We start from the raw sequence: 27,976 nt of genomic DNA on the forward strand, positions 1-27,976 counted from the left end.
TGTGCACTGCCCACCTCAAAAAATGAGGAGGTAAGAAATAAAGATTATCTTCAACATGTTTAAGAATATCATTTTCAACTTCAGTTCGAGTATGGCTAGGGTATTTGTCTTAAGTTTTCTTTACTAAATAATTATGAAGTGTCATAGAAACATTGCTCTTTGTTAACTACTAAAAACTTGTCTAATTAAGCAAAGTATAGGTATTTTGGCATTTTTTAAATAGATGACAATTTTTCATTTAATATCTTGTTAGAATTCACTAGTCATACATTAGCGTTATTTTACTTCATTCTTTTGTTTTTCCCTATCCATGCTTTGGCAGGTGCTCCCAGGTTGGAGTGTACATTCACCTTTCATAAGCAGGAATGTTAAAGTTGTAGAGAGTACTTGCTGAATACTAAATGTCTGGCCTTTTAAAGATCTTTGGGCAGGGGTTGGCAACCATTTGCAGACAGGGGCTGCTCTTTGTGCCCTCTAGAGTGGCCAGTGCTGTGCACCTACTCTTGCTGCTGATTCCTATTCTCTAGGATGGGAGTAGGTTGCCAAACCCTGTATTTGGGCATTGGACTGTTGTTGAGCTGCATATACAATGAGCTTGCAGTATTATCTCATAAATATGTGAAAGAATTTGCTTGTAAATGCATTTCCTACCTTATTAAAGAATACCCACGAGTTTAGTGCAAGAAATAAGTTTGTTTGTTTTTTTGGGCGGGGGGGGTGATATCTTTTACTTGGGAGAGATGTTAAACAAACCTTTGGGTACAAATTGTCCCTCCTCAGGTCCTGAGGATGGGCACTTTGTACCCAAAGCTTGTTTGACTTCTCTTCCAACTATGCAGATCGTCTAACATAAGATATTGACAAAAATCCCTTGCTGCTTGTGTTTCCTGGGCCATCACGGTTACAACCATACTCCAACTGTGCAATTATTTTTAAGTAAAATTTGTGGTGTGGTGGTATAGTTTACATCAGTAGAATGACTGATAAAATTTAAATGAATTGGGCATAAAAATATACTTAAACTGGTGCTGCATAGTTCATCAGGTAGCATTTATTTTTGTGAGCATATTTAAACTTGTGTTCTACAGTCTGTGGTGACTGCATTTTTATTTTGGGCACATAAACAGAGGGTTTGATTTTGACTTAAACCCTGAAAGCCCTAGGATTTTATCTATCTGGTAAGTCACCTTGCTTTTGTGTTGTTAAATGGCAATGGAGTGGTGCTTGTATTGACACATTCTCAATGAGCACCTCGTATTAGAGCTTCAGTTTTGGAACTTGCTTGGTCAAAACAGCTTAGGTTTAACCTTTAGAGTGTGCCACAAGTTCAGTTTTTCTCTCGTTTGGGTGTGGTGGGGAGTGAGGACTGAGTAGTGGTACTGCAGTGGAAGATGTCAAGATTGGCTGTGGGTTTTTTTTTGTTCATTTGTTTTGTTTTTTGTTGTTTATGCACACTGAGTTGATCTGAAGGAATTGATTCTGGGCTTAGTGTACCTTTAAATGCATCTAAGACTCTGTGTCACCTATATAAATCAAAATATATTTTAATGATGCTGGAGATTTGGGGATTGTGGAAGTTGTAGCAGGCTCAAGGGTCGAGTACCTGCTGGCTCTTTCCTGACCCACCTCACCTGCAGTCTCTTGCCTACCACAACTTTGATGTTATCTTTTGGGTTGTTGGGGAGGCAGTCACTGGCAATATCCTTGCTGGTTCCCTTGACATTTGATTCTGCCTTGGCTAGCTCTGCCCCACCTGGATTAGTTGCTCCCTCCTCCTCTGCCAAGTGCTTCCCCTTTTAAGGGAGTGCTACCTTAGGCTTCCCAGCACCTGTTGGGGCTTCAGCCATCTAAGCCTTGGCCCTCTTTTTTCTTTGTCCACACCATCAGCCTTGCTCTACTGTCTAAGTCCTTGGCTCCCAGGCACTGATGCTGGCTTAGCAGCAGCACCTCCTGGGTAACAGTTTCACTCTGCCAGCCTCTGCCCCTCTAGCTTGGGGCTAGCCTCTATTGCTGATTGAAGTGAGTGCCACCTGGGTAGGTTATTTAGTTTTTTTGATAGAGGCAGGAAGGTATCAGTACCACTGTATAAGGAATAGGAAATATCTCATTTAGAATAATATTCATAGTCCCTGTGTTCAGAGAAGAAAAATCTGGAAGAGATGTGGAGAAAAGGCTATTAGGATGTTTTGGGGAATGGAGAATTTATCATATGGAAGAGCTTGATTTGTTTAGCTTGGCAAAATGAAGGTTTGGAGCATGTGGGATTAAAAACAACGTGTGGAATATTAGGGAAGCAGATGAGCTGTTTTAAATGAAATGGCCATATGTGTACAACTTTGAATAGTTACAAATGCAACAAAGAAATTTAGACTAGAAATCAGAAGGTTTCTAGCCAGTAAAGCAGTGAGTCCTGGAATGGTCTTCCAAGCACACTAGCAGGGAACAAAGAATATGAATTTTTTAAAGATGGTGCTTTATGATTACACAATAAATAGTGTGCTTGGACAGGGGTGTCCTGGAGTAGTAGTGATCATATTACGATATGCTGTTTTTAAATATCTGCTGAAGGGCTTGACAGGAAACTTTGAGCACACTCTAATGTTGCTTGCATACAGAGGGGTGTTTGATACTCCCATGCTTCCAGGCTTCTACTGATTGCTTTTTAGGGGCCAGGAAGAAATTCTGAATACATTTGGCCTTTGGGAATTGTTCATCCTCCTCTGAAGCACTAGACTTCGGTTACAGCTACAGACGAATGATGGGCTTGGGTGCACTGGTACTCCTAAAGTTACTGAGAAGCCTCTCAGGTTCCTGGCTGGCTGGGTCTTGTTCCTGAGCCCCAAGTCAAACCAAAAGCTAGAATTTTCCTGTGACAGACTGGCAAGCAGCACTGGGTGGTTTTTTGCACCCCTCTATATAGCAGTGATTGACAGCCAGGGTGCTGTGGCAAGCTGGGATGCTATGAGATCTCTTTAAGGGGTTTGCATAATATTAGCATTGTACAAACATCTATACATGCTTTTCAAGATAAACCCAGAGATTTCAAAGAGGAATCCATAGTGACCAAATATTCGGGCCCGTCATGGTCTTCCTGACTTTGTAATAGAAAAGTTTTGTATTATGTTTCTATAGTTTAAAAAAAAAAAAAGTGAAAGCTAAGCGCTGGCATTTTCTAAGGGGTGCCAGGAGTTTGACAAGATTGAGCTCTGTTGCTCTATAGCCGGTGGGCCTGGTCTCCTTTTTACTTTTTTAGGATTATCATAAATGCCAAACAGATTCCCTTCTATTGCTAAATCTTGGATGTTGGTGGTGCCTTTGTCTCCCTTTTTTATTTACCTTGTTTTTAAGTTGCATTCCTTGCTGCTATGTTGTGCAAGAGCAGCTAGGGTAGATATTCTTGTTGCATTGTGGAAAAGTGGTTGCCTGTGACTAAGGGACTAGATTTGATCATCTATACAAGGTCCATTCTTAAATTCCAAGTAGGAGATTGCAAATAGAATTCCAATTGCAATATCAGTTCTTCTCTACTGTGTATCTACACCTGTTGTTTTAACTGGTGTCATTACAAATTTGACGTGCTACAAACGTAAGGAAAGAATAACGGAATGCACGAATAGGGAGCAGGAGATACGTGGCTCGGCAGTTCTGTTGCTAACTCACATTGTCTTTGATTCACCAGTCTCAACAGGTCCTTGTCAACAGTTTGACACAGGTGCAAAAAAATCCTGACATAATTTTGACCTACATCAACAAAGGAACGTTATGTGTAAGACAGTATTGCTCTACTCATTGTTGTCGGGGTCGGGCCCCAAGGTCAGGGTGGGCTGGGGTGGTGATTGGAACACGAACAGGTGGGATTAGCGGCGATGGAGTCTGAGTGGCACGGAAGCGTATGGTTTCAAAATAAGATGGGTTTATTTACTCATGCTTTGAGGTGGAGGCACAATTCTTTCTTCAGTTACAGTTATTAACAAGAACAACAAAGGGGTCTGTTGGCCCACGAGGTTCACAGTGAGCCCTTGCTTTCTACCCCCTGAGGGATAGGTGCGGCTGCCCACTGCTAGTCCCAGGGCTGGTCAACAGCTCATATAGGGAAACACAACACAACAAAAACTGTAACGTGGTAAAACGAAAAACGGAGAACAATATGGTGTGATGCCAGTCCAGTGTTGGACAACGGGATGGTCAAAGCAGGAAACCGAAGTCGAAAGCCAGGTAAGTGGAAGATGAAGCCGAAGTCAAAGCGGTAAGGATGATCCGGAATCGAAGTCAAGGTAGAAGCCGTAAACAGTCCAGTAACAAAAGGAATCAGTCCGAGGAAACGTAACGAAGAAGTAAATCGCCGTATGAAGTATGAAAAGAACCGGGGGATCAGATCCCAGCCTCTCAATCTGCCTCACAGTCCCTGCCTAGGTAGCCCCTGCTGGCAGACAGAGCACGGTCTCTCCAAACTCTCACACCAACAATTACTAACAAAACTCACTAACTCCAACTCCAAACACCCCCCAACTCTCCGAACCCCGCCCTGGGTGGGGCTCACAAACCTTATATAGCAGCCAGTAGCCAATCAGGTTGCTATTCTCTTAGAAACTTCCAGAGCGGTTACCTCATTGAGTTTCTAACTGAGCATGTGTTAGATCTAGCTCTGTGAAGTAACCGCGCATGCGTAAGACTGAAAAGTAGGTCAGTGCTGATTGACAGCTCCTGAGGTCGCCCAGGGGACACGTGCTGGGCACACTGTGGAAATTTCCATAGCCTTGTCTGTCGTCTTTGCGCATGTCAATTCCAGCTCTTCTGTGTTGGTAGCATACATTTAAGATTTTTTCTGTGACAGTTGCTAGTTAGGCTTCAGCTAGAGTACTACATGCACATGGGCTTCACACTTTTAAGGCTGTAGAGAAGCTGGACAGGGTCCAGAGGCAGGTGACAAAAATAAAGGAATTGGAAGGCAAGTCATACAAAGAAGTTGAGAGTATGTTCAGTTGGGAGAAAAGGAGGTTAAAGGGGGATGCGGGAGTTTTCAAATACTTGAAAAGATACCAGAAAGAGGGAAAACAAGTGTTGTTCTTCATTGCAGAGGGTAGGATATGAAGCAGTGGTTTTAAATTGTAGCAAAAAAAATTTAATTAGAGCTCAGGAAAAACCTCCTTACTGTTAGATTAGTAGGGCAGTAGAATAGAGTGCCCAAGGAAACTGCAGAATCTCCTTTACTGGAGATTTTTAAGAGGAAGAGATAAACATCTGATAGGGATGGTTTAGAACAGGGCTGTCCAACTTGGGACCATATGCCCTATGAGCCCAACCAGTGGGAGTCGTGAGCCCCTGCCCTGTGGATGCCCCCGCCTTCCCTGCCCCACCCCCAACTGCTGCAGCACATGCCCATGTGGATGCCCCCTACCACTTCAGCATGTGCTCCTGTGCAGGCCAGGCTCCACCGCGGTGTTTGCGGGGGTGCAGAATGAAGAAGCTGGAGGAGGTACAGGGGAGCAGTGGCTGGGTAGGAGCCCGAGGGCTGCAGCGTGCAGCCTGCGGACCATCACTTGGACAGCCCTGGTTCAGAAATAGCATTTCTACTTTTATAGAAGGGTTTGGACCAGATGATCCTTGAAGTCCCTTTCAAATTTGATTCTATAATCACAAAACATGCTTAGTATAATACAAACTGCTACATCAATTTATGTAAGAATTTAGCAAAAAGGACAGTTCGTGGTTTGAATTGTTGATTGTCCAGTTTGAGAGGTTGTATGATGAGATAACATAATGCATAAAACAACTAGACAGAAAAGGTACAATGGGAACTTTGGTTTTGAGGTTTCTAAATATTGTGAAAATCATACAGATGTTTTTATTGAATTTTATTCTCAAGATTACTGAAAATGGGTATTGGTTATGAAGCTTGGAGTTAGTGATATAAACATAATTTTCATCTGTAAAAATAGAGATATGTATCTTCTTTTTGACAAAATGGTAAAGGATGTTTAAAAAAAAATGTAGCTCAGTTCTAAATGTTAGTGTGGTGTTGCAGTAGTTAATGTTCAGCTGTTGTCCTATGAGTATTTATACAGTTTTTCACTTTCATGTATTCAAAACTTGTCAGGAATGTACAGTGCCAGAAATTATTTTATATATCCAGTTGATATAATCACTCTTGTTTTTAGGGGTTGTATGTACGTTGATAGAAATAATATCATGTTTGTGGATCTGGGAATTATCTCATTATTAATGCAAATACTTTCATTAGTTAAAATTCAGTAGAAAAACACTTTGGTATGAACATACAGTGTGGGGATTTATTTATTGTATTATATTTACACACTTGGTTAAAATCAAAATTAAAAAAAATATAGAGAGAGATCTTATGTATAAAGAAGACATTAGTTGTTAGCTTCGTAGCTGAAGTCACAAATATTTGAAGAAAAGCAGCTCTTGACCTGAATATATACATTATTTCAGTTTTAAATTGTTGTCAAGTTGAGCCTGTGAGGCTTTTACAATTTCACTAGTCCTTTATTAGGAATAGTGCAAGATTTTAATTCAGGAGTCACTGTTAGCTTGTTTTTAAAAGTAATTGACTTTGAAAGACTAGTTGGTTTGGGCACTATTTAAATATGTCATGAATTGGAAACCCAACTTCTGTCAGGGTTTTGGATGCACTTATTCGTTCACAGGAATCTTTATAACATAAAGAGATACCAAGAACCTGTTAGTTTCCCTGATTGAAACTTTTTTCAGGATATTGAAAATCACCTGTCTTCAACTCTGCTATGGTAGCAGCTCAGTAAGGAAGAAACATGCACTGCTGCTGGTCCATGTCTTCCATCCCTTCTTTCCATACACACAAACCTCACAGCTCTACAAGAGCCTGAGCTCCACACTACATTTCACAGCACTTACTCTAACATTTCCCAGAATAAATGGATTATGTTTTTGTTAATTTAATTACAAAAATCCTGTTACCTTTTTAACTTGACAGTGTTGATGCACTTCTTTTAAGCAATGAGTCACTTTATTGTTAAAATAGAGCAAAAATTCACTTAGTATTAGGTGTTTCTTCAGGAAGTATTTGTAGAACTCTACTAAACCTTTGGCTGTCATCACACACTAGTATCTGATTATCACCCGGTTTCTCTTATTTTCAAACTGGTTGGAAAAGGTGGCTTGATTACTTTGTAGGCACTGCATATGTATGTTGACAGAAAGTGGAATTTTGCCTGTTGTGGAAACTGAATTGTTTTATAGCCCCTGAAATTTCTTTTCAGTGCTCACGAACCTTTTCTTAGTGTGCTTGTTTCGTGTTCCTGGTGGCATAATGTAGCTATTGTGGGACAAGACAGCCTGGAAAACTGAGTGGTCTTTTTCTGTTTTCTGGCTCTTTATTAATGGGGTGTCATGTTGGATGTTGTAGTTGCTGACAGTATAGTATAGTATTTTGTACCAGTTGGAGCTTTTTCAGTATGTATTTGCTCTGTATAAGTTACAGTTACCAAACTCTAAAGGTCACAAATGTTTGACTGCTGTGGTTAGGCCCGTCTGCTGCATAATCTGATGAGTCGCAGGTTGAAATTGGTGGGTTTGTGTGGCATGGTTTCTCATGCGTGCACTTTGACAAAGTCCAAATGATCCTACAGTTACAGGCTGGTTTAAGGGGGGAGGAGAGAAGGGAAGAGGGGGTGGCAAAGAGGAGGGAGTAGATGTATGTACTGGAAGAAGATGCAGAGGAGGTCAGATCTTCAGAGTACTTTACTTAACTAACTAGAAGGGCTGTGTGAAATGGCTGTTTCATTTCAGTTTTGGATTCAGCAGTTTCGGAGGACAGCAGTTCATTTAGGGAGTTTCAGGTCACCATCCTGTTTCATTTCGGCTGAATCTGTTTCAGAGATTCTGCTCCGCCAAATCTCCTCCGAATCTGTTCAAAGTCCAGCTGGATGGGGCTTGGGGCCCCAGCAGAAAACAGGGTAGGGCCATGGGTGGCTCCTTTGGGGGGACGGCGAGGGCTGCTGCCCTTCATGAAGGCAAGGAGACCCCCAGCACGGATCTGTGCTGCCTGCGGAGCCGAGTTGAGGCAGGGCAGCAACATATAGCCACTTCCCTGCAGGCCCAGCTCCGAAACTCTGACATTTTCTGAAACATCTACAAAACATTTCCAAAATATTTTAGATGCCTTGTTTTGTTTCTGGGATGTTTCTGAGCCTTCCGTTTCAATTCAGATTTGGTGTTTTGGGTGCTAAAGTGGTCTGAAACGAAACGGCTGCTAAAATTTCGCACAGCCCTACTAATTTGTACCATCTTGCCTGCCTTGGTTAGTTTCATTCCTTATCCAGAAAGACCCTATCCCAGGGGTGGGCAAAATATAGCCCACAGGCCAGATCTGACCCACAGAGGTACTTTATCTGGCCTGTGGCAGGTCCCTTGGTCCTGCCCGGCCACCCCTTGGGCACACAGTTGGGCTGGGACAGCTCTGCAGCTAGACCACCTTTCTAGGCAGCGGCTGCTCCTTCCAGCTGCCACCGCCTCTGGCCCCAGCTGCGCGGTACTGGCAGGGACCCATGTGCATGGTCCCAACCTGGCGAGTCCTGTGCCTACTCTGGACTCGCCCATCCAGGTTCAGCAGCGACAGCAGTGCTGGGCAGAAACTGCTGCTCAGCACAGGGGAAGAGCAGCAGTGAGTGAGCCCCACTCACTGCTGTGCTTACACACTCTCACACACCTCACCACGCACATGCACCCATGGACGCACCCCCAGCCACCCTCCCCCTCCACGCACCCCACAGCCCTCCCACAAACCTCATACTCACCCATGTACATACCCACACATCCCCACAACCCCCCCATACCCCTATACTGTCCCTCACACCCCACATACACACACATCCACAGCCCCCCACAAACCCCATACCCCTCTACACCCTTGACAATGTATAAGTGTAAGGCCTCATTTTGAGTTCTTATGCCATCACCTCTATACACACCACACAAATGCACACAGATCAAGACAAAAATATTTTTAAAAACAAAATTAAAATATGTTATTGTGGATGCTTTATTTATTTATTTTTAGTATATAATCTGTTGTCTTTTTCCAGTTCCAAGATGGCAAACCCCCTTTCCAAAACAAGTACTTGTAGGGGCAATGCGAGAGACTTCTAGAGGCAAAAGTCAGGGGTTAGGGGGCACGATTTCCAGTCCCTAGATGGCAACCAGGGGGCAGTTCTTAAGGGGCGGGGCCACCCTTGTGGCCCTTGACAGCTCACCAAAACTTAAGTGGCCCTCCAACCAAAATAATTGCCCGCCCCTGCCCTAAGTAGTAATATGAGAAATCTGTTGAACAGAGAAAAGATTTCTTTATTTGGACTTATGCATAATTTGCAGTGGATGATAGGCTTACCCTTTCAAAGATGATGGGATGCTAATGGGATACATTTGAAACATTCATCTTTCATGGGGGGGGAATAGTTCTGTAGTGTTGTAGCAGTGATGGTCCAAGGAATATGAGAAGCAAGAGTTGTTTAGTATTATCTTTTATTGGACCAGCTAAATAGTTGGGAGAGATGCAAGACAAGCTTTTGGGCACGAACTACCTTTCCACAAGTCCAGGAAAGAAGCAGATGCTTTTAAGTAACTATTTATATTTATATACTGGAGTTAAAGGAAGAGGGCAATAAACTTGTGGAGCAAACAAGATATCAAACCAAGTATAGAGAAGCTGAATTGGATAAACCAAATTATGGGAAAGAACTAGGTAATTTAAATGTTACCTGTGGAATACAGGGAGGTTAGCAGAGGGAGCAGGTAAATTTGTAACATGCCTAGAAACCACTATTTGTAGTTCTGTCCAATTTTTTTATATCCAGTAAAATTATGAATTTTTGTCCCCAGGCCTGTCTCCTAATGGTATTTTGTAGATTTCCGTTTGAGTGAAAACAAGGACTGTGAAATCCAAGGTAGCATGGTGGTTCTGTGAAGTGTTAAGGTCTTCCACCCCATTATCACTTCTCTGTGAGTTTATTATAGAAAGGAATGGTTGTTTAGTTTCATTCACATAGGTTCCAGGAGGGGATTTGGTGCCTTGGATGAGAACATCACCTTCTGTGATCGACATGGTTTAAAATTCATGGCTTCTGATGTTTTGGTGCATATTGATTGAAGTGATGGTGGAAGTGAGTTGACAGGGTCAGCTGTATGGTGATCTAGCAGGAAAATTGTTTCTAGAGTATTAGTTAAGGTTCAGAAGTTTGCAAGTTGCGAGCTGTGGAAGGAAGGGTTAGGAATATTTCTCTTAAGTGTAATCCCCTTTGATTTTTCTGATAGATTCCAGCATGGGCTAACCTGCAAGCCAGGGGTGTGGATTGCTGAGGGAGGTTTCTTTTTGTATTGTAGTAGGTTTTGTGCAGAGTATGTGGGTGCCTCGGAGCTTTTAGAAAGGTTGGTCACAGGTGGTTGATCTCACAGGCTACCTGTTCTTTTGTTACTACTTAGAAAGATATTACAGCTAATTAATTTAACAAATACAAATTTTGGTGTATTCCATTTAATTAGGTAGTTGTTTTAACAAGCTTGTTCAAAAAGTTTTTAAAGCTGAAATGGTAGAATTTCTGTTTTTACACTGCTTGCTTTATTTTTGTTGCAGAGGACAGAAAAACATAGTAGTAACGAGAACTGGAACAATTGTAAATTGTGGCCCTAACTGTACCATGTTGGTGTTTTTTTTGTAGGTCTAAGCAGCCTCGTATAACCAAAGATGTTATTTGTTTCCATGCTGAAGACTTCTTAGAGGTAGTTCAGCGAATGCAGTTAGATTTGCACGAGCCTCCACTCTCACAGGCAAGTATCTTGTTGAACTGTCATTAAAATTTATTTCTCATGCTTCAGAGTACATTTTTTTTATCTTAGTTCTTGTCTTGTTTTTTCTCCCCCTTCCAGTGTGTCCAGTGGGTTGACGATGCAAAGCTTAACCAACTGCGAAGGGAAGGCATTCGGTATGCCAGGATTCAGTTATATGATAATGACATTTATTTTATTCCGAGGAATGTTGTGCACCAGTTCAAGACAGTTTCAGCTGTATGCAGTTTGGCTTGGCATATCCGGCTCAAGCTATATCACTCGGAGGGAGATTGTTCTCAAAATTCAAGCACCCATGAAGCGGACGCACCTGCAGACCCCATGTCTTCGGTCACGGGACTTCAGACTGGCAGCCGAATTTGTACAATAGGCAGAAATACCTCCGAAGACACCAAATTTTCAGATGCATTGCAAACTAAATACATACAGCAGGAGTTCACACAGATAAAACATGAACTTGTTTCATCTCACCGAATTAAAGAGGAATCCATGAATGTTGATCTTCCTGAAAAGACAGTGGCACCTAATGATATGGAACGTCAGAATGTTAAAACAAAATTGGATCATGTTGAATTGACAGAATTTAAGTTTGAAGCGGACTCTAAATTTCAATCTGGCAACAAAGACTTACAGGATAAGTTGTGCCCTGGAAGTCACTTGAGTCTGGATGATACAAGACAACATGGTTCAACATATCCAAATCTGCATGGACAAAGAGAGGATGACTTTTTGTGCTAAATTTGTACATATGGTTTTAAATTACTTTTTAAACTTAATGATGTAATAATGTAAAGATTCATAAGATCTGTAAGGCAAGCATGTGACTTGCCTTTGCGTCTGTTACAAGAAATAGTTTATGTAGCTTTGTAACATTCCTCAGTGCCTGTCCATAACTGTGAAGTATCAAAGCACTTAGGGCCAGATGCACTGTAAACACTGCAGGTTTAACATAACGAAGTCTTTAAATAATTTGAGTTGTAGGTTTTAGAGTAGAGCTGACATCTAACATATATATTTTTTGTAAGATGAGCCAGAATTCTTTTTGACAATTCCAGGCTTTTCCATAGAGCTTATTTATACCAATTTTTTCATTTTAAATGTGTCAGCACTGTAGTGTAAATAGCTTTTTTAAAAAAATCTTTTTAGTGTGATTTATACTGAAATGTGAGCCACTTAATAAAGGTTCATAATAACAAATTGGTTTTATTTTTGGGTCTGCAAAAAAGAAATGATACTTCAGTTGAGCTGCCTCTTAAATTATGTTTCTATCTGCACTGTACTTGTTGTAGGACCCAGTTATGCCCTTGCTCCTTTCTGGAGCGAGGGGTTGGAGCAGACAGAGGTAGCATGTGTGGCATTCTGGATATGTAAGGCAAAATCAATCAGAATGCCCGAATACCCTGCCACAGGGCTTCTTATAGTTGCTGGTAAAATGCTTTTCCCAAGCCTGTTTTCAGATACTAGCAGTTGAACAGGAGAGGCAAAGCCTTATCCACAGTCCTTCTGTGTTGTGGAGCAAATGGGCTTCCTTTGCACACTAGTAGTAGTAGTAGTCTGCATCTTTATGGGCATGTCTGTATGTGCACTTTAATGTGCATTAAAATATCACAAAAAATTGCTCTTTACCTGATGCACATTAAAATAGGCTAATGTGCATTTTTCTAGTACTTCACAATGGAAGGCTCTTTTACATGTGCTCGTGGGGAGGAGTGGCACTTTAATTAGAGTGGCTTTCTAGAGCAGCTCTGAGAGTGCCGCAGCATCTTGTGCATCAGCATCCCTGCGCTTAAAAATGGCAGCAGGGCCATGAGAACTAAAGCTGATTCAATGAACTTTAGTTCAAGCACTCCTGCTGCCATTTTTAAGCATGGGGATGCAGATACATGAGATGCAGGAGGCTGGTTTGGACCAAGGAGGCTTGAGGCACTGGAATTCCAGCACATTGAACCAGCCTCAGTGTTTGTATATAGGCGCTTGGAGGTACTAGATTTAATGCACATTACCTAAAGGACATTAATTGAATGTGCAGATGTGCCCAGTATGTGTACTGGGAGCTGGTGAGTTGCAACTCCTCCTCTCACCTCTCTCCCCATAGACTATAGAAGTACTAGCCAACACTTGGCTTTTAACTGTAAATGTGAAATGGAACTCTTCTTAACTGTCAATTTCTGAGTAAATTAGAGCAGGAATTCTTTAAAAGATAAGTTTATACAAGGGTTTCCATCATTTTAAACAGATAGAGACAGAGACCTAGGAGTGTCTTAAATTGATGCATGAAGTAATTCACTAAAGAATTAGTTTGGATTTGTGTTTCATAAATTGATAGAAGTAGATAATGCTGTAGGATAGTAGGGGAGAAAGGTACTTGCCAATAAGTCTCAAAGGGAATTCCTTGCCCACCTTATTGTGAGTGTAAGACAGAATCATTCTCATTAACAGGAAAGATAACATGGGTGTCGGTGTTAATTTTCCACAGCTTCTTACTCTAGCCCTTCTAAGTTCCTCAATACTATTTATGTGCATGTTGTCAAAATGGCTAAGGAAAGATCATTCCAACTGCTAGTCATCTGATAGGGTAATGGTCAACTCTCTGTAATTTTAAGTTTATTTAATTTTTTGTGTGGGCATGTTGCAGTTTTAGCTTTAAACATATCCAAATTCTGCATTTTTTTTCAGGTAGTTGCATATATCAGTAAATTCCACTGCAGCTTTCATTTTCAATTAAATGTAAAAAAACTTAAGCTCCTAAGTCTGTCATCCTAAAACCTTCCATATTTATGAACCATTTTTTGCTATTTTCCTTAAAACTTTGAGAAGTCTTTGCATTCTTAAAGCTATCAATAGTATGATTTCATGCCAAATTTCTAAGTTTAACGGTCACATTTGTTGCAAAAGAATAATGTACTATTTTTATGTGACTGCTAATTCTATTTTGTTAAGGCCCTTTGTTATTTTAATTTAATTTACTTACTCAAAAATACACAAGGTTGCTCTGATAAAATCCAAAATGTATTGTTTTACACTTGCACGCAGTGAAATCCATTAGCCTTCCATTTACTAGCACCTTAATCAGTTAAAAATGTATTCAGTAATCTGCCATGGTATTAATAATTCAAATGCTGGTATCATTAGTAGACTACCATAATTCTCTGTTTGTAAACAACTAACCATGTGAATCTTTCAGAGATGACTCTTGGGGATTCCTTTAGTGCCCATATAGAAATTATGTCAGGTCTAGCTCAGACAAAGCTACCAAACTTGCATCCTTACTTCCCCTATCGTCCTCGCTGACCCAGAAACAGATTCAAGTTGTAGCGTTAGCCATTGATAGTCCGGCATAATTTGATTTGAACTCTTTAAATGGCATGTGTGACCATAGGAAACTTGACAAATACAACCCAAGTTCCTCTCTTTGCTTTCATGTTTACCAGTAAAATTCTGCCCACAGTTCCTTTTAGGTTTTGTGAACATACACACATGGTTTGTGCACGTGCTTCCACATTCTGTTCTTCTACTCTGCACTAACTGTCTAATGATATAATTTTAGAGCAGTTGGGGAAGTTACGCTTGGTATTCTGCACAAAGTTGGCAGTAGGAGGTGTTCCAGATGGCTTAGCAGGAGACATGAGGTTGATTTTTAAACCAGCTTTAACTACTTTTGCCCTTTTTTTTCCTAACCATTTTTCTAAATGATTTCTATGCCTGTGATCCATATTTGGATCATCTACTATGGGTCAAGTATTTTTGGTCTTTGTCAATGTTAAACTTCCTAATGTTAAACTCTCTTAATCTTGATCTAAGTCTAGAGTAGGAAAATAGGCTTCATTTTTGATAGCGGCTTAACAAATATAATTATAAACATGACTTTGCACATAGCATAGGGACACTTTAACAACTTAAACTTGTTTGTGGGCCACAGTAGATGCATAAAATCTTTAGGTTTTTTCCTGTAAAGTCTGGCTTTTTTTCTTTTTTAAAAGTATTTCCATATTTTTTTCATTCTGAAACTTGTTGGACTCGGGGCATCCCCTTGTTAGACTTGAAGAACCCTGAAAATGTTTAGTTTTCAAGCACTTCTTTGACTATAGAAAAATAACAGAGAAATACTTCTCTTACAGGGAATGCAAAAACATTACAAGTCGGAATGTTTTTAACTTGCCCAAGTGCAGGGGGGCTGGACCCGATGATCTGTAAGGTCCCTTCTAGCCCCTAACAACTATGAAACCCTATGAAAATGGGAAGCAAGGCTACTGATTCCTGCCTCTCTCTGTCCTTTGTTTTAGACGATTGTGGTGATCACCTGGCAATCCTTGAACATGGTACTTCACAATTGGAATATGAATGACACCAAAATTGCTACCTATTAGTTTCCTTTCCTATTCTAATGTGTAAAGATCTGAGTAGTGACTTACTGATTATAGATGCATCCTTTTTTTTCAGTTTTGCTTAAAAAAAAAAACAAAAAAACTGATAGTGTTTCTTTGTCCTCCATCTGCTGCCTGTTTATTTGGACATGGTTGTATAGAGGGAAGTACCTTTTCTGAAAATGTTTATTTCCCAAGTCATTCACTCGTTGTCTAACACAGATCACACTTCGATTTTTACTGATCCCACAATATATATAACCTTTTATTCCTGCCACCAAAAACTTCATATTCAGACTTGTGCTTCAGCAATAAACCTTTCATGCCGCCTTAAGTCACTGAAACTAATCCTGCTTGGTACCTCAATCCCCATCTCTGCTTTGCACCCTCCTTGGCTTTTCAATTTTGTGTAAAACTACTTTTTGTGCTAACTCCCATCTTGCGGGAAACTCCAACATTGCTTTATTTTCTTCTTGGCCCCTCCTTGTTCTCCAGAAAATTGGATAAACCCGTTATTAAGGCCACATACAATGTACTCAAGCAGAGGCATTAGTTGCAGCAATGCCTTTGCAATCAGTGGTGTCCCAATTTGGCATGCAGTTTTAGAAATTTGTTTTTTCTAGACCAAGATATTGTTTCTGATGTGGCTGTCATCACCTGGATTTCCCATTTCTCAGATTCATTAATACTGTGTACCTCTTTCTTCATTGGCAACCTCAGTTACATGCAGTGGAAACGTGTAAGAGTCACTGCCTGAACTATCAGCTTTTGCTGGGTGATTTCATTCCTGGTTTAATAAGGCCTCTTCATCATTTACTCGGGTTTTTAATAATTTTCCATGCAGGATACTAATTCTGCTCAGTTCTGCAAGTAAAATATCATTTTAGAAGGTGTTCATAGAAGTGGACAGCTGTGAAAGCAATTGTTGGAGATGAATCAGTTGATCAACAATGAAGGTACTTAGGCCCAAGGATAAGTTATTCAGGTGATTGGTTTTCCAAATAAAGGCTGATAACAATATGTAAAATAAAAGCACAATGTGTCACAAGGTTCATCAGTGCAAAAACTTTTTCAGATGAGTGAATGATTCCTACAAAAAGTAAGATATATTAGAAGTTAATAAAAGACCATTCCCTAATATTTACATGACAGGATGTTAAATCAATCTAAAATTAGGATGAGATTGGAAATTACAGGCTTGTAATCATAAATAAATTTGGCATATAATGTGTGACAGCCTGTTGTAAAAGAGTGGTATTGCTTGACTCGTATTAAATGGTAGAACATCCACAAACTTTATGATGTTTCTGAATTGTCATGCTTTTACTAGTTTGCACACGGTCAAACTATTTACAACAGCCTTGAGTGCAGACAGATCTATGCCGTTGCTTCATGTAGATATATGCTTATGTCTAGTTCTACTAATTATTGCTAGACGTTGAAATGGTGAATTTGGCTCCTATCTTTCATGAACTCTGCTGCTAAAATGCTGTTTGAAAATAATTCTAGCGTCAGTGTGGATTACTGTAAGGAAATACAGGTATTTGATTAATATTTTTATTTTAGTAAAAAATGGGGGAAATATACCATGACAGAGCAAATAAAGTTGACATAGTGTGCAGGTTCCACTGGATATACAACATGTTGTACAGGAAAGGAAATGAAGTTCTGGAAACAACCTTACTTTGATGTCCTGACACGTATGTTGTTTACATTGAGACACCAAATTCCTGCTTTTTGTTCACTCAGCATCTGGTGGTTCAGAAATGGTGGTTGGCTTTATCAGAAACAAGTATTTATAGTGTAGTCATCGTTGTCAAAAACATGGCACTTATTCACGGCCACAATGAAGCCTGGCCTGTGACCTACAACACTTATCCATGGTCAGTGCTAATGTCAGGTTTGTGTATTATAGCCAGCCCACTGGAAATGTTACGTTCATAGATGCTTGGGTTGGAAGGGACTTCAGTAGGTCATCGAGTCTGACCCCCTGCCCTGGGCAGGAAAGAGCGCTGGGGTCAGATGACCCCAGCTAGGTGCATGTCCAGTCTCCTCTTGAAGATCCTCCCTTGGAAGCCCATTCCAGATTATGAGACCCCTAACTGTGAAGAAGTTCTTTCTAATGTCCAACTTCTATGACGAAGGCTGAAGAGATCTAGGTCCCTCAGTCTCTCCTCGTAGGGCCTTGCCTGCAGGCCTCTGACCATGTGAGTGGCCTCCTCTGAACTCTCTCAAGATTCTCCGCATCCCTCTTGAAGTGTAGCGCCCAGAACTGGACACGGTACTCCAACTGCACCTTGACCAATGCCATGTGTTCGTCATGCATCTGCTAATGCATGATAAAGTGCGGTTAGCCTTGTTGATCACTTTGTCACATTGACAACTCATGTTCATTGTGGAGTCAGCTATGACTCCAAGATCTCTTTCAGCTGCTCTGCTGCTGAGGTCATCCCCCAGCCTATAACTGTGTTGGTGGTTCTTTTCGCCCAGGTGCAGCACTTTGCACTTGTCTCTGTTGAACTGCATCCTATTTTGTTCAGCCCATTTTTCCAACCTATCCAGATTTGCCTGGATCCATTCCCTACCTTCTGGTGTGTTTGCCTTTGCCCCATAATTTGGTATCATCTGCAAACTTGGACAGGGCGCTCTGTATTGTGCACCCCTCACTATAGGGGCAGCCTCAACCAAGATGACATGGCCAGCACTGATGCGTGCACCCTAAGATGGCTACAAAACTGCTTCAGAAGACTACTTAGCACAAGCTACCTCCCACACAGGAAGCGTAGTCAGCTTAGTGCAGCCCTGTCATGTGCCATATCCTCAGTGCATCACTTTGCTCTTACCCCGGGCCCCTTAGCTCCGATAGTTTGCAGGCTCTGCGCTATACTGGTGATAAAAACAATTTTTGCTAGTTGTTTTGGTAGAGGTTCCATGGAAACTGCAAAATCCAAAATTCTTGTATACAACTCTACCCAATTTATTTCCCTTTCACTTAAATCAGCTGATTAATTAAAACCAAATGCTGGTACAGAAATCAGAATAATTAAGCAATCTTGTATAATATTAAATGGCATTTTAATTGCAAGTATCCTAAATCTACATAGCTTGAAGTAGAAATGCACACAGATCTTTCTGTAAATCAGTGTAAATGCAAATGCATGTATTTGTGTTACTGTTTTAGGGATGTTTGAAGGAAATGATTGCGGTAGTTTATTATTTGGAATGCAGTCCACCTGGATGAACATGTCAGTGTTTGGAGTTGTATAGGCACTTGCATTCGAAGGCAAGTGCTGCTTTTCTTAGGTGCATTAAGAGAGAGTGACTAACTGTGAAAGCTGTCTTGATATCATGTGCCGAGTAATGAGCACAGCATACATTTAGTGATTAGAATTGGGATTAATGTGGGATTGGTCAAGGTAGTTAAAGCCATTTTCTAAGTAAGCAATAACACAAGCTTTGTGTCTGTCATCACAACATGCAGCTGAGTGCTTCTGTCACCTGAGAAATGCATTCGTTAGACTAAAATGCATATACATCTTGTCGTATTGGTTTCTCTATAAAATGCACTGTGTACTTTTAATTTCAGTTGTGCTGTAGCACTCGTCTCCTGCTTAGTTTTGAAATCTTTTTTTAGTCCTATGAAAGGCTGTTGCACTGTACCACCACACTTTTTTTTTTTTTTTTTAATTGAAGACTATCTCATTCTGACCTGGACAATAATAAAGCTGAAGCTTTACCAGCTCTCTTCCATCTGCCACTGGGGGAAGGGGGCTGGAATATATCCTCTCAAGTGCTCTCATTTTTTTTAATGGTCACATGGTGATGGCAGCTTTGATTGCCTGACTCTAGGAAAACCATAGCTCAGGTTTCCATTATGTGGTCATTGTTCTCCACAAAAGTAGAAGCTCAAGCCTGGACAGCCCTACTGTAATCAAATGTAAGATGAACTCGGTTCTTAAAATATCTTACAACATAAGCGGGGGTGGGTAATAAAGGATTGCAGGGATCTTCCTCAAGAGAACGTGGGATAGCCATTATGGGATAAGATGATTCCTCCTTTGCTGTTCTGCACTAGCAAACTCTATTTTCATATGCACATTTTAACTTAAACAAAAAATTTTTTTGGTTTTTTTTTTATTCAGACCTTTTTTGAGGAAAAACTGAGTAAGACGTGCACAACAACTTAACTTATGAAAGGAGAAACAAGCTTAATTAGAAGTAAATGTTTTACATGTGTTTTAAAAAAAAGTATTAAGGGTTGGTCTTTTCTATGAAATGGTATTTTTTGTTATTTTTGCAAAAGTTAAAAAGAATCAAACTTCGGTATTTTTTTAAAAGCTGAAAGAAATGACTGTTTAACTTACTCCCATGGTGTTATCAAAGTTTTGGGCAGCACCTGGAATTGAAAATTATTGTTTTAAATATAAAGTCAAGTTGCAAGAAAACTATTTTCTACTGAGGAAAAAGGGTGCCTTTTAAAAACCAGCATCTCCCCCCCCCCCCCCATAGAGTGAGAAGAACAGAAATAATTGAGTTTTTAGTGATTACAGTTCTGCAATTGTAACAAGCTGGAGAGCTATGCAAAGCTTGTGAAACTGACCATTTTACAATGATTTTAACAGAAATACTTTCTTTCAATGTATGGCAATGCTCAAGCTTGTGTTACCAGTTTGATTACAAATATGCATTATATATGACAGAATACTTTCAGTCACAATTAAAATCTTCATGCTGATGGCTATTTAAATGTGGCCAAGGAAACTTTTCTGGGACTAGCTGGCCATTAGGCAGCTAAGCGCAATTCTTGTAAGCTCTGACCTCCACAAACTGATTTATTGCATTTTCTCTGCCAGACAGAGCAATTTCAAAACCAGCCTTTTCCTTCTCTGATAAAGTTAGTAAATAAAGTTGCTGATGGGTTTAAAACTTGGGAGTGCCCAAGTGCTCAACTATTTTCAGGTTACCTTCATTGTCTGTCTACAAGTATAGTTAGATCTGGTTGGGTAGCTTAAAAGAATTCATTCTGCAGGTGGGTAGCCCCCACTTCCTGAGTAACTTGCTCCTCATTCACATCCATCCTTTTGAGTAAAATTAAAAGTCCATCTTGGTTTTAAAACATTTATAAAAATCCCACCCTGGATTCTACATGACTTGGCTGGGCCTGAAATGGCTGCCACTGACCCTTCCTGGAAGATAGGCAGGAGGGGGGGAGAGCACAGGCATGGTGGGGAGGTGCATGTGGCAGGAGAACAGACACAGGGTGGCAGCAGGGACAGGCATGGGGGGGGTGGGTCAGGCTGGGGGCAAGGAATAGGGCTCTAGCCTCTTCTCCCTGGTCAGTGCTTTGGGTGAGGGGGGAATGGTGCATATAAGGCAACTCTGCAAAATTTAAGTTTTTACACGGACAATTATAACACTTAATATCTTCCATGTCTAAAATCTAATTATTGGGCAGGTAGCCTTGGATTTGGGTAGATATGCTAACTCAGGATTGTCAGGCACAAATTAAAACTCATCTGATTTACCCCTCTCTCTCCCCCCTGCCCTACCCCCCCAGTCTTTAAGATGGGGAGCTCTAAAATATGTAATGGAAACTTTTTGGTTATCCTGAGTGAGGGCTGGGAAGATTTTCTTAATCACTTTTTCGTTCCTTTGTGCCCAGACTATCAAAGATATGTAGGGTGCAGACAGAAAGGTCTTAGCTGTATCTGCTAGTGTGGGGTAATCCTTGTTGTTAGAACGTCTGTACCCTTCTAATGTTCATTCATTCAGCCTTTCCCTCACTCCAGCAAAACACTGGGTAGTTCACCGAAACAAGTTGCTTCAGCTACATTTAGGGGTCAGGCTGCTTGTGCTTATGTAACGGCAAGGCAATACTGAAGAGTCCAGGAAAACCATCCTTAGGGAAGGGGGTGAGGAGTGTAAGTCACTTTACTGCAACTTTGCTCTTATTTGTTTTCAGTTGTTGGAGAATCTCACAGCAAATTCTGTATACCTAAGAAATTAATGTTAAACTCTCTGAGTAACTTCTTGGGACTGACTAGAGGATATAGACTGGGAAGACGGCTCTTCCTTCCAGGGCTTAAGCAACATGCTGCACCCTTTAGAGTAGATAACTGTTTTAGATCCCTTTTCATAGAACTCATGCATTTCTATTTCAAATCCAGTTAATCATATTTAAAAACAAAGGTGAAGTCAAGTGTAACTTTATTTACATGAACATGTCTGTGATAGAAAAAATGGAGCAAATCCACTTTGTCCCCCGACTGGTCCAGATAAACTCTGTAACTTATGACCATTATCTTAGCTGCAGTTTCTTGTATGGAACTTGAGGTTGAAGCAAGCTATGATGGTCCAGTAATTTTGGTAGCACTCATTGACAGGCTTCAAAAAAAACCCAGTTGCGACAACTTAGTCTCTTCGCACGTAGAAGATGTTGTATCCAAGCTCAATCATGCCCCCAATGAGTAAGGCCCATAAGGGAATAAATACGTACGCTAGTTTCATGGTGGTGAATTGTTGCAGTTTAGCGCACAGGGCAAGGCAGAAAGCTAATTTAAGCAGCATTGCAATGACATACCAGGCTTTTTTCTTAATGTTCTGGGAGCCATTGCGTGGGTCGTAGCCAGACTTGCAACGTCCAGCCATTTTTACAATTAACATAACTAGAAGAATAGTATCAAAAATCCAGACTGGAATAAATATAAGAAACCAGTTCCATGGTGCTTTCTCATCCAGTTTTAACACCAACATGATCAAGAAGAGTAACGTGAAAAGCCATGTGAGCAGCACTCTCTGAGCCAGGGACATTCTCATTTACACAGCTTTAAGAGGGAATTTCTGATTGTCAGCAACAACCTAAGGAAGGGGGGAAAAAACAGTCAAGAGATGGTGTAGACAGAATAGTGAATATTTTAAAACTTCAAAGGCAACAGGCTACTTTCTTGGCCTTCCCTTCCAAATATTTTGCAATGTCACCTTAGTTATTACAGTAGACTCTACCTATAGTATTTCTTTGAGACATCTGTTATTTCAGTGATACTGGTCTTATCGCTGTTTTAGTCCTGCTGCCCCCCGCCCCAACCCTAATCAATTCATAATTCTTAACCCCTAAAGTGTGTTGCATGCTAGCTGTCCAAACTACCATGTTCTCCATTCATATCCCACTTCAATGAGAGAACAAAATGCCTTAATCCTAAATTACCCATGTTTGGATTTTCTGTGCAGTTTGTCTTGATCATAATTTTGAAATATATCCATTACTTTGTTTTGGGGTTTGTAAAGGACTGAACTCATTCTTTAGGGTTGTTAGTTGTTCTTAGCACTTATTCCAGGACTATGATGCAAGAATGTTATATTGACCACTGACGGTGAAACCTATGACGAATGCTTTTTTCCAAAACACTTTCTACAAGAGCAATCTCTTTTATAATCAGTGGAATAAAGTGGAAAACAATTAAGAAACACATTGAAGTATCTTGAAAGATAAACAGCAGCAGACTGAAGGATCTAATGGGAAACAACAAAATAGTTAAAGAACATTTTTATGATTACTTGGCTAACAGACATCCATCCTCTGTATACCATTGGAGGCAGCCTAGAGGGGCCCCACTTGGTGATCAGGACCCCACTGAGCAGGATCCTATGGGCAATATGTAGTTCTTTCAGGTAGTGCCATGTGTGTCACTAATGTTAAAGTTTATTCGGTCACAATGTCAAAGCAGGGAAGAGAGCAGGTCATTTAAGGAATTCACTACTTTTTCTTATCATTCTAAATGCATATGTGAGAGGTGGATTAGATCCAGTGTCATATGGCTTTCTCTGCTTACACGGCTTATCTACTTCCACTGTGTCAGGTAACAGTCTCAAAGTGACAAAAGTGATAGTTGATGCCAGAGACGGAGAGCAGGATTTTCAGAACCCCTTTGTGATTTCAGCCTTAAAAAGCAGGGAACTCTAACCAGGAGACAGGAAATCTTCTCCTATTCTCTCTGCAGTGCAGAGACACCAGTTCTCTGGGTGCTCCAGTTCTTTGTTTTCTCAGAAAGGGATATAGAACACAGTTTTACAGGAGATTCTCACCACTTCTCTGTGCTGTCAAGCCAATGGACCTGCATTGATCTAAACTTAGTGTTCTATTTGTGGCTTGCTTATGTTTCCAGGAAAAGTTAGCCTCATGTTGCTACGTACAAAACTACACTATAAATTTGGTAGTTCTCTGCTTCCTAGCTGACTGCACAGTATTCCCACCACTAATCACATCACTATGAAAGATTTCTACACTCAAAGGCAATGTTAAATAAACACCCATATTTCTTGTAAGTGGAATTATGTACACACTGGAAGTTAAAAGCCTATGAGGAGACAGGTCTGTAGGTGCATGCCAAGGAAGAAAGAAATACCAGATTTGTACTATAACTGGTCTCTGAGAGAATGCAATCTTACCTTCTGCCCAAGCACAAGTACAGAAAACCATTCTACAGAAGACCGGATATCCTCCATCTCTTTTGAACAACTTTGAGAAACTTGTCTATTTACTGTTTTTAAAATCTGTTCCCTTAACACTTTCCAGTCTTCATACCCTGGGCAGGTTCAAGTCCAACAACTTGAAACTAGCAGGGTTTTGGGATGCCCATATCATTTTGTCTCAGAAAACCCTCAGACTAGGAAGTAAAAGTGTAGTATCCTCAGGCACATCCACGTATCCTAGTGGAAACATTCTTCAAATGCTCGGTGCACAGTTTGTAGGAGTGCGCTGATATATCAGTTGGCTATAAGACTGGTACCAATAAAAGGAGAAATGATGCTATTGGCTTTTTTATGGTATCTGATAATTATGGCCATGTATCTGAAGCACCCTGGTGAGCATACCCCAGTCCCTGCTGCTGGCCCAAGCCAATGGCAGACTACGGGTCCCAGCAAGCAGCAGGAGGAAGAGGGAGCTCTGGGGAGTGACCACAGGGTGCCGCACTCAACAACAAAGAACCATTACCGGTTCCTGCTGCCACTGCTGTGGCAATGCTGCATGTGCAGCAGGGGCCTGAGCAATGGGGCTGCCATGGCGATGGGCTGCACCCAGGCAGGGTAAGACGCTGTATGGACATTCTGCTCTATTGGGCACCAGGCGCCTTTGCGAAAGCAGCTTCTCCCCAGTGGCCAAGGAGCTCAGCTGCACAGGGCCCACCGGCATGGAAGCAGCGGCGTGCTCCGGGGCTCCAAACACACCTGGCCCTGCTGTCTGTGCGAGGGTCCACCCCACCCAAGATGGCAGCATAGGCTGAGTGGGGCTGTGGGTAGGAGCTGTGGGCGAGGGGGAGATGTGCATTGGAATAAGGTGGTCACCCCCTTCCTCACTGAGGGCTGGAGCAGGCAAGAGGCACATGTATATATTAAATGTAAAACAAACCATAAAAGGTTTATTTACGTCAGTAATTTAAAATACCTTGCACTGTTACTAAATATCAGTTATTGGATCGACATTGGCCGATATGGCTGGTTAATCATCAGCTATTGGTATTGGCCAAGAAAATCTTTATTGCTATAGCCCTAACAGTTTGTAATTCAAATGTTAAAGGATTTTTTAAGAAACTGGATGAATGTCTACGGTCCCTGGCCCCTGGAGACTTACTACACCCAAATATGAGGAAACTGCAAAAATGAAAATAGATTTCTTATAACCTATACTACATTAAGAACAAATGAACAAAACTTGTGTACCTTTATGACTAGGATAAACATAGGAAAATTCTGTCATGATGTTGTGCAAGTAGAAGAAATCAAATAACAAATCACTCTTAATCAAATCCTTGATAAGCATAGTAGTAGTGCATTTAAATATCTGTCATCTATTAATGCACATAGCTAAGAGCAGTATAATGACAAAAACATCTGTAGAGAACCTAATTGTCATTCTGGCAACTAAAGGAAATACACCACTTGGAACACGTGATGAAACGCTTCCTTGGCCAGTGCATTTTAGAATGTAAATAATAACACAAAATGGGATGGGAAGGTTAATCACTCTTAATGATTCATGCTGAAAACAATTGAGAAATACCCTTCAGAATGAAATATATGCTAATGAACTAATAAGGCAGAGGTTTGCTGCATATTCGTCAACATGACTTGACATTTAAGCAAAATATGACTGATTTTTAGGAAAATGTATGTTAGCAATTACTCATTAATTATCCAGGTTTGACTTCCTGTGACAATATGCTTCATGTATCACCTCAAGTGACATATCCCTATGGCCATCATTGTCTGAAGAATGTATCACACCCCAAACAAGCATTATTCCTGAGTGATATGCTGACAGGTGATATATCTCTACCTTACGTTTATATTGCAAAACTTCTTAGAACATGGGGGTAGAGCCCAAATCTATTTTTCTTTGCAGAGGGTGTTATCCTGTGCACCTTCCACCCCCAAAACATAAGCACCCAACCTGGAGTAAGTGAACTCCAAATCCAAATTTTGAGGGTGAAGCTGAGGATTGTCTGTCTGGAGGCAGATGGACATGGCAAGTGGTACATTTGCTTCGTCTTTCTTTGTAAGGGCCATGTGAATTTTGAATGCAAACAGTGTTTGAAGTCTGTATGTACTCACTCCTTGTTAGTGAGGAGGAACAGCTAGGTGGGAATCTTGGGATATAAATGTATTGCCCAAAATGTAGGATTTATGGAGAATGTTTAGAAAGGAAGTGTTGATTTTCTGTTTTAAAGTGCGAGTATCCATATATATGGCAGGGTTGGGGGAATTATTTAGGTTGGAGAGGCAGTGATGACACTGCCTGGTAGGGCAGGTGGGGAGCAGTGTCCAGGCGCAGGTTGGGTGGCCAGGGCAGGCATTGCAGGGTGATGACAGCACAGGGGCAGGGCCTGGGGCAGAGCTGCAATCCATTCCCCTCATGTCCCTATGCTGGGCCCTGGCCCTGCACTGTCACCACCTCATGATCCTGTCCTGGCCACCCATCCCACTCCCAGCTGCTGTGCCGTACCTGCCCATGACCCAACCCCATCCCATCTGCCTGGCTGAGCACGTCCTGCCTGCTGGGGTCCCAGGCCAGTCCATCTGCCTGCTTCCTCCAGCACTACTAGTGGTGGGTGAGGCAGGCTGGCAGCAACCGCCAGGCACTGAGCTGACAAAAAGCCCGGTCCAGCAGCTGTGGGCCCTGCCCCCCCCCCCCCGGGTTTGGGTGGGCCTGAGGGACCTGCCGGGGGCTGGATAAAATCCTTTGGCATAAGCTGCATTTTGCCCACCGCTGAGATATAGACTATGATGGAACAACTGCTGTGACCTTCCTTGGCTTGTCCTTCGTAAGAGGTTCTTCCACTAGTCCAAGAACACAATCATCAATGACAGCTCCGTTTTAAGAGTAGATAGGGAATTCAGGAAGAAACTCAAGGACAACAGGATTTCATGCCGTCTCTCCCGAATAAAAATGAGAGACATAACTACAAGTTTGGACAGGATTATGAAGTCATCTGGCAAGCCTCCACCACTGACAATACACATTGGAACCACCGGTTCCAGTGGTGACTCAACATCACGCGAAACGAGATAGCTTAAAAGATTTACGATTTTAGAAGACAGAATATCCAATGATACATCTGTAAATCTTTCTGGTCCCGTGACTGAGAGAAGATGGGACATACTGGAAGTGAATACTGGGCTGTACAATCTCAAGCTATGTCCAACGGAAAGCTTTGGTGGTATGAAATACTGGCCAAATACCTGTGAGAAGGGGGCTATGGGACTAGGGCAGCTTTCATCTCTCAGGTGGGGGGGGGGGGAAGGGAGTAGGAGAGACCAATCCCCCTCCTCCAATGTAAGGTGAGGATGTTAAACAAGAAAACGTGGGGACATTTCAAGCTTTGTGTGTTTTAAGCTGAATCAAGGTGATGAAGAATACGAGAGAAAATAAATTAATAGTTTATATACTAATCATGAAGAATTAAAAGTCCTCATTTATAAGCAAAAAAATCTGGAAAAATCTCTGGAAAAAAAAGTGGTATCAGCATAATTATTTTGGTGTCAAATGACTTATTTTTTTAATTTTTTGCAAAAATCTTGGTCTAATAAAAGATATCATCTCTTCTGTGAGTCCCAAGTGCCTGATACCTGGTGGGGCATACGACAGCATACTTGGCGATTATCTACAGGATTTGGTAGAGGAGAAGCCAGGCCTGGCAAGCAACATGGAAACAAACTGATTACCAGTTTAAGATGCTGGGGCCCCTCTACATGTGCAGGTCAAGGAGCAGTGGGCTCTAACGTGTGATTCACACAATGACGCATTGCATCCCGCCGTACCACACTGCTGGTGCTGGGGGCGCCCTCAGCCCGGGGTCCAGCTATGGGGGTGCCCGGCGCCGAGCGATGCAGCTGCTGCGACCTCCCAGCGGCGGGGGCTTCACGCATCCCTGGGCTCTCGGGCCCGGGTTTTTGCGAGGCCCGAGCTGGCAGCGAGTGGGGCGGAGAGCGAGAAGCGGCCCCGGCCCCGCGACCCCCACGCTCGCGGCAGTGGGCGGGGCAGGCGCTGCACGCACCTACCAGGCAGGCCCAGGCCCTCCGCGCGGCGCAGCGGCAGGAGCTGCTCCGGGACGGCCCTGCCGCGGGTCGGGTCGGGTCGGTTCCTCGCGTCGCGCCGCGTCACATCGTCCCACGCCGCAGAAGGAACGAGGGTAGGCTAAGAACAGTTCCAGCTTCCGCCAGCCTCACCGCGGCTCGTCCTCTGTTCTTGCGCCGCGGCCCGCCCTAGCACGGCTCCC

General features: G+C 41.8%; 2 protein-coding genes across 3 annotated transcripts in view; one reads left to right on the top strand and one right to left on the bottom strand.

The window, feature by feature from the left end:
• Positions 1-12,043, top strand: part of RSBN1L (round spermatid basic protein 1 like) — a 49,931-nt gene extending 37,888 nt beyond the window's left edge. The window contains exons 8-9 of the mRNA XM_019543972.1: positions 10,713-10,821; positions 10,921-12,043. Coding sequence (XP_019399517.1) covers positions 10,713-10,821; positions 10,921-11,577 — 766 coding nt within the window. The 3' untranslated portion in view covers positions 11,578-12,043. The remainder of the gene's footprint in view (positions 1-10,712; positions 10,822-10,920) is intronic.
• Positions 12,044-21,393: 9,350 nt separating this feature from the next.
• TMEM60 (transmembrane protein 60) lies at positions 21,394-27,856 on the bottom strand. Of its 2 annotated transcripts, none has more exons than XM_019543617.1 (2): positions 27,755-27,856; positions 21,394-22,061 (listed from the first exon to the last, which is right to left on the bottom strand). In XM_019543617.1, the coding sequence occupies exon 2, from the start codon at positions 22,017-22,019 to the stop codon at positions 21,615-21,617; it is 405 nt and encodes a 134-aa protein (XP_019399162.1). In that variant the 5' UTR covers positions 22,020-22,061; positions 27,755-27,856; the 3' UTR covers positions 21,394-21,614. The 2 variants fall into 2 exon arrangements, with proteins under 2 accessions (XP_019399162.1, XP_019399163.1); XM_019543618.1 differs by having other exon boundaries at positions 27,759-27,850.
• Positions 27,857-27,976: the final 120 nt, after the last annotated feature.

Source organism: Crocodylus porosus, unplaced genomic scaffold (assembly GCF_001723895.1).
Source record: "Crocodylus porosus isolate Cpor-Errol unplaced genomic scaffold, CroPor_comp1, whole genome shotgun sequence".
Taxonomy (NCBI): domain Eukaryota; kingdom Metazoa; phylum Chordata; order Crocodylia; family Crocodylidae; genus Crocodylus; species Crocodylus porosus.

Excerpts from the sequence above, each read along its gene's own strand:
- TMEM60 (XM_019543617.1), bottom strand. The coding sequence starts at position 22,019 with ATGAGAATGTCCCTGGCTCAGAGAGTGCTGCTCACATGGCTTTTCACG.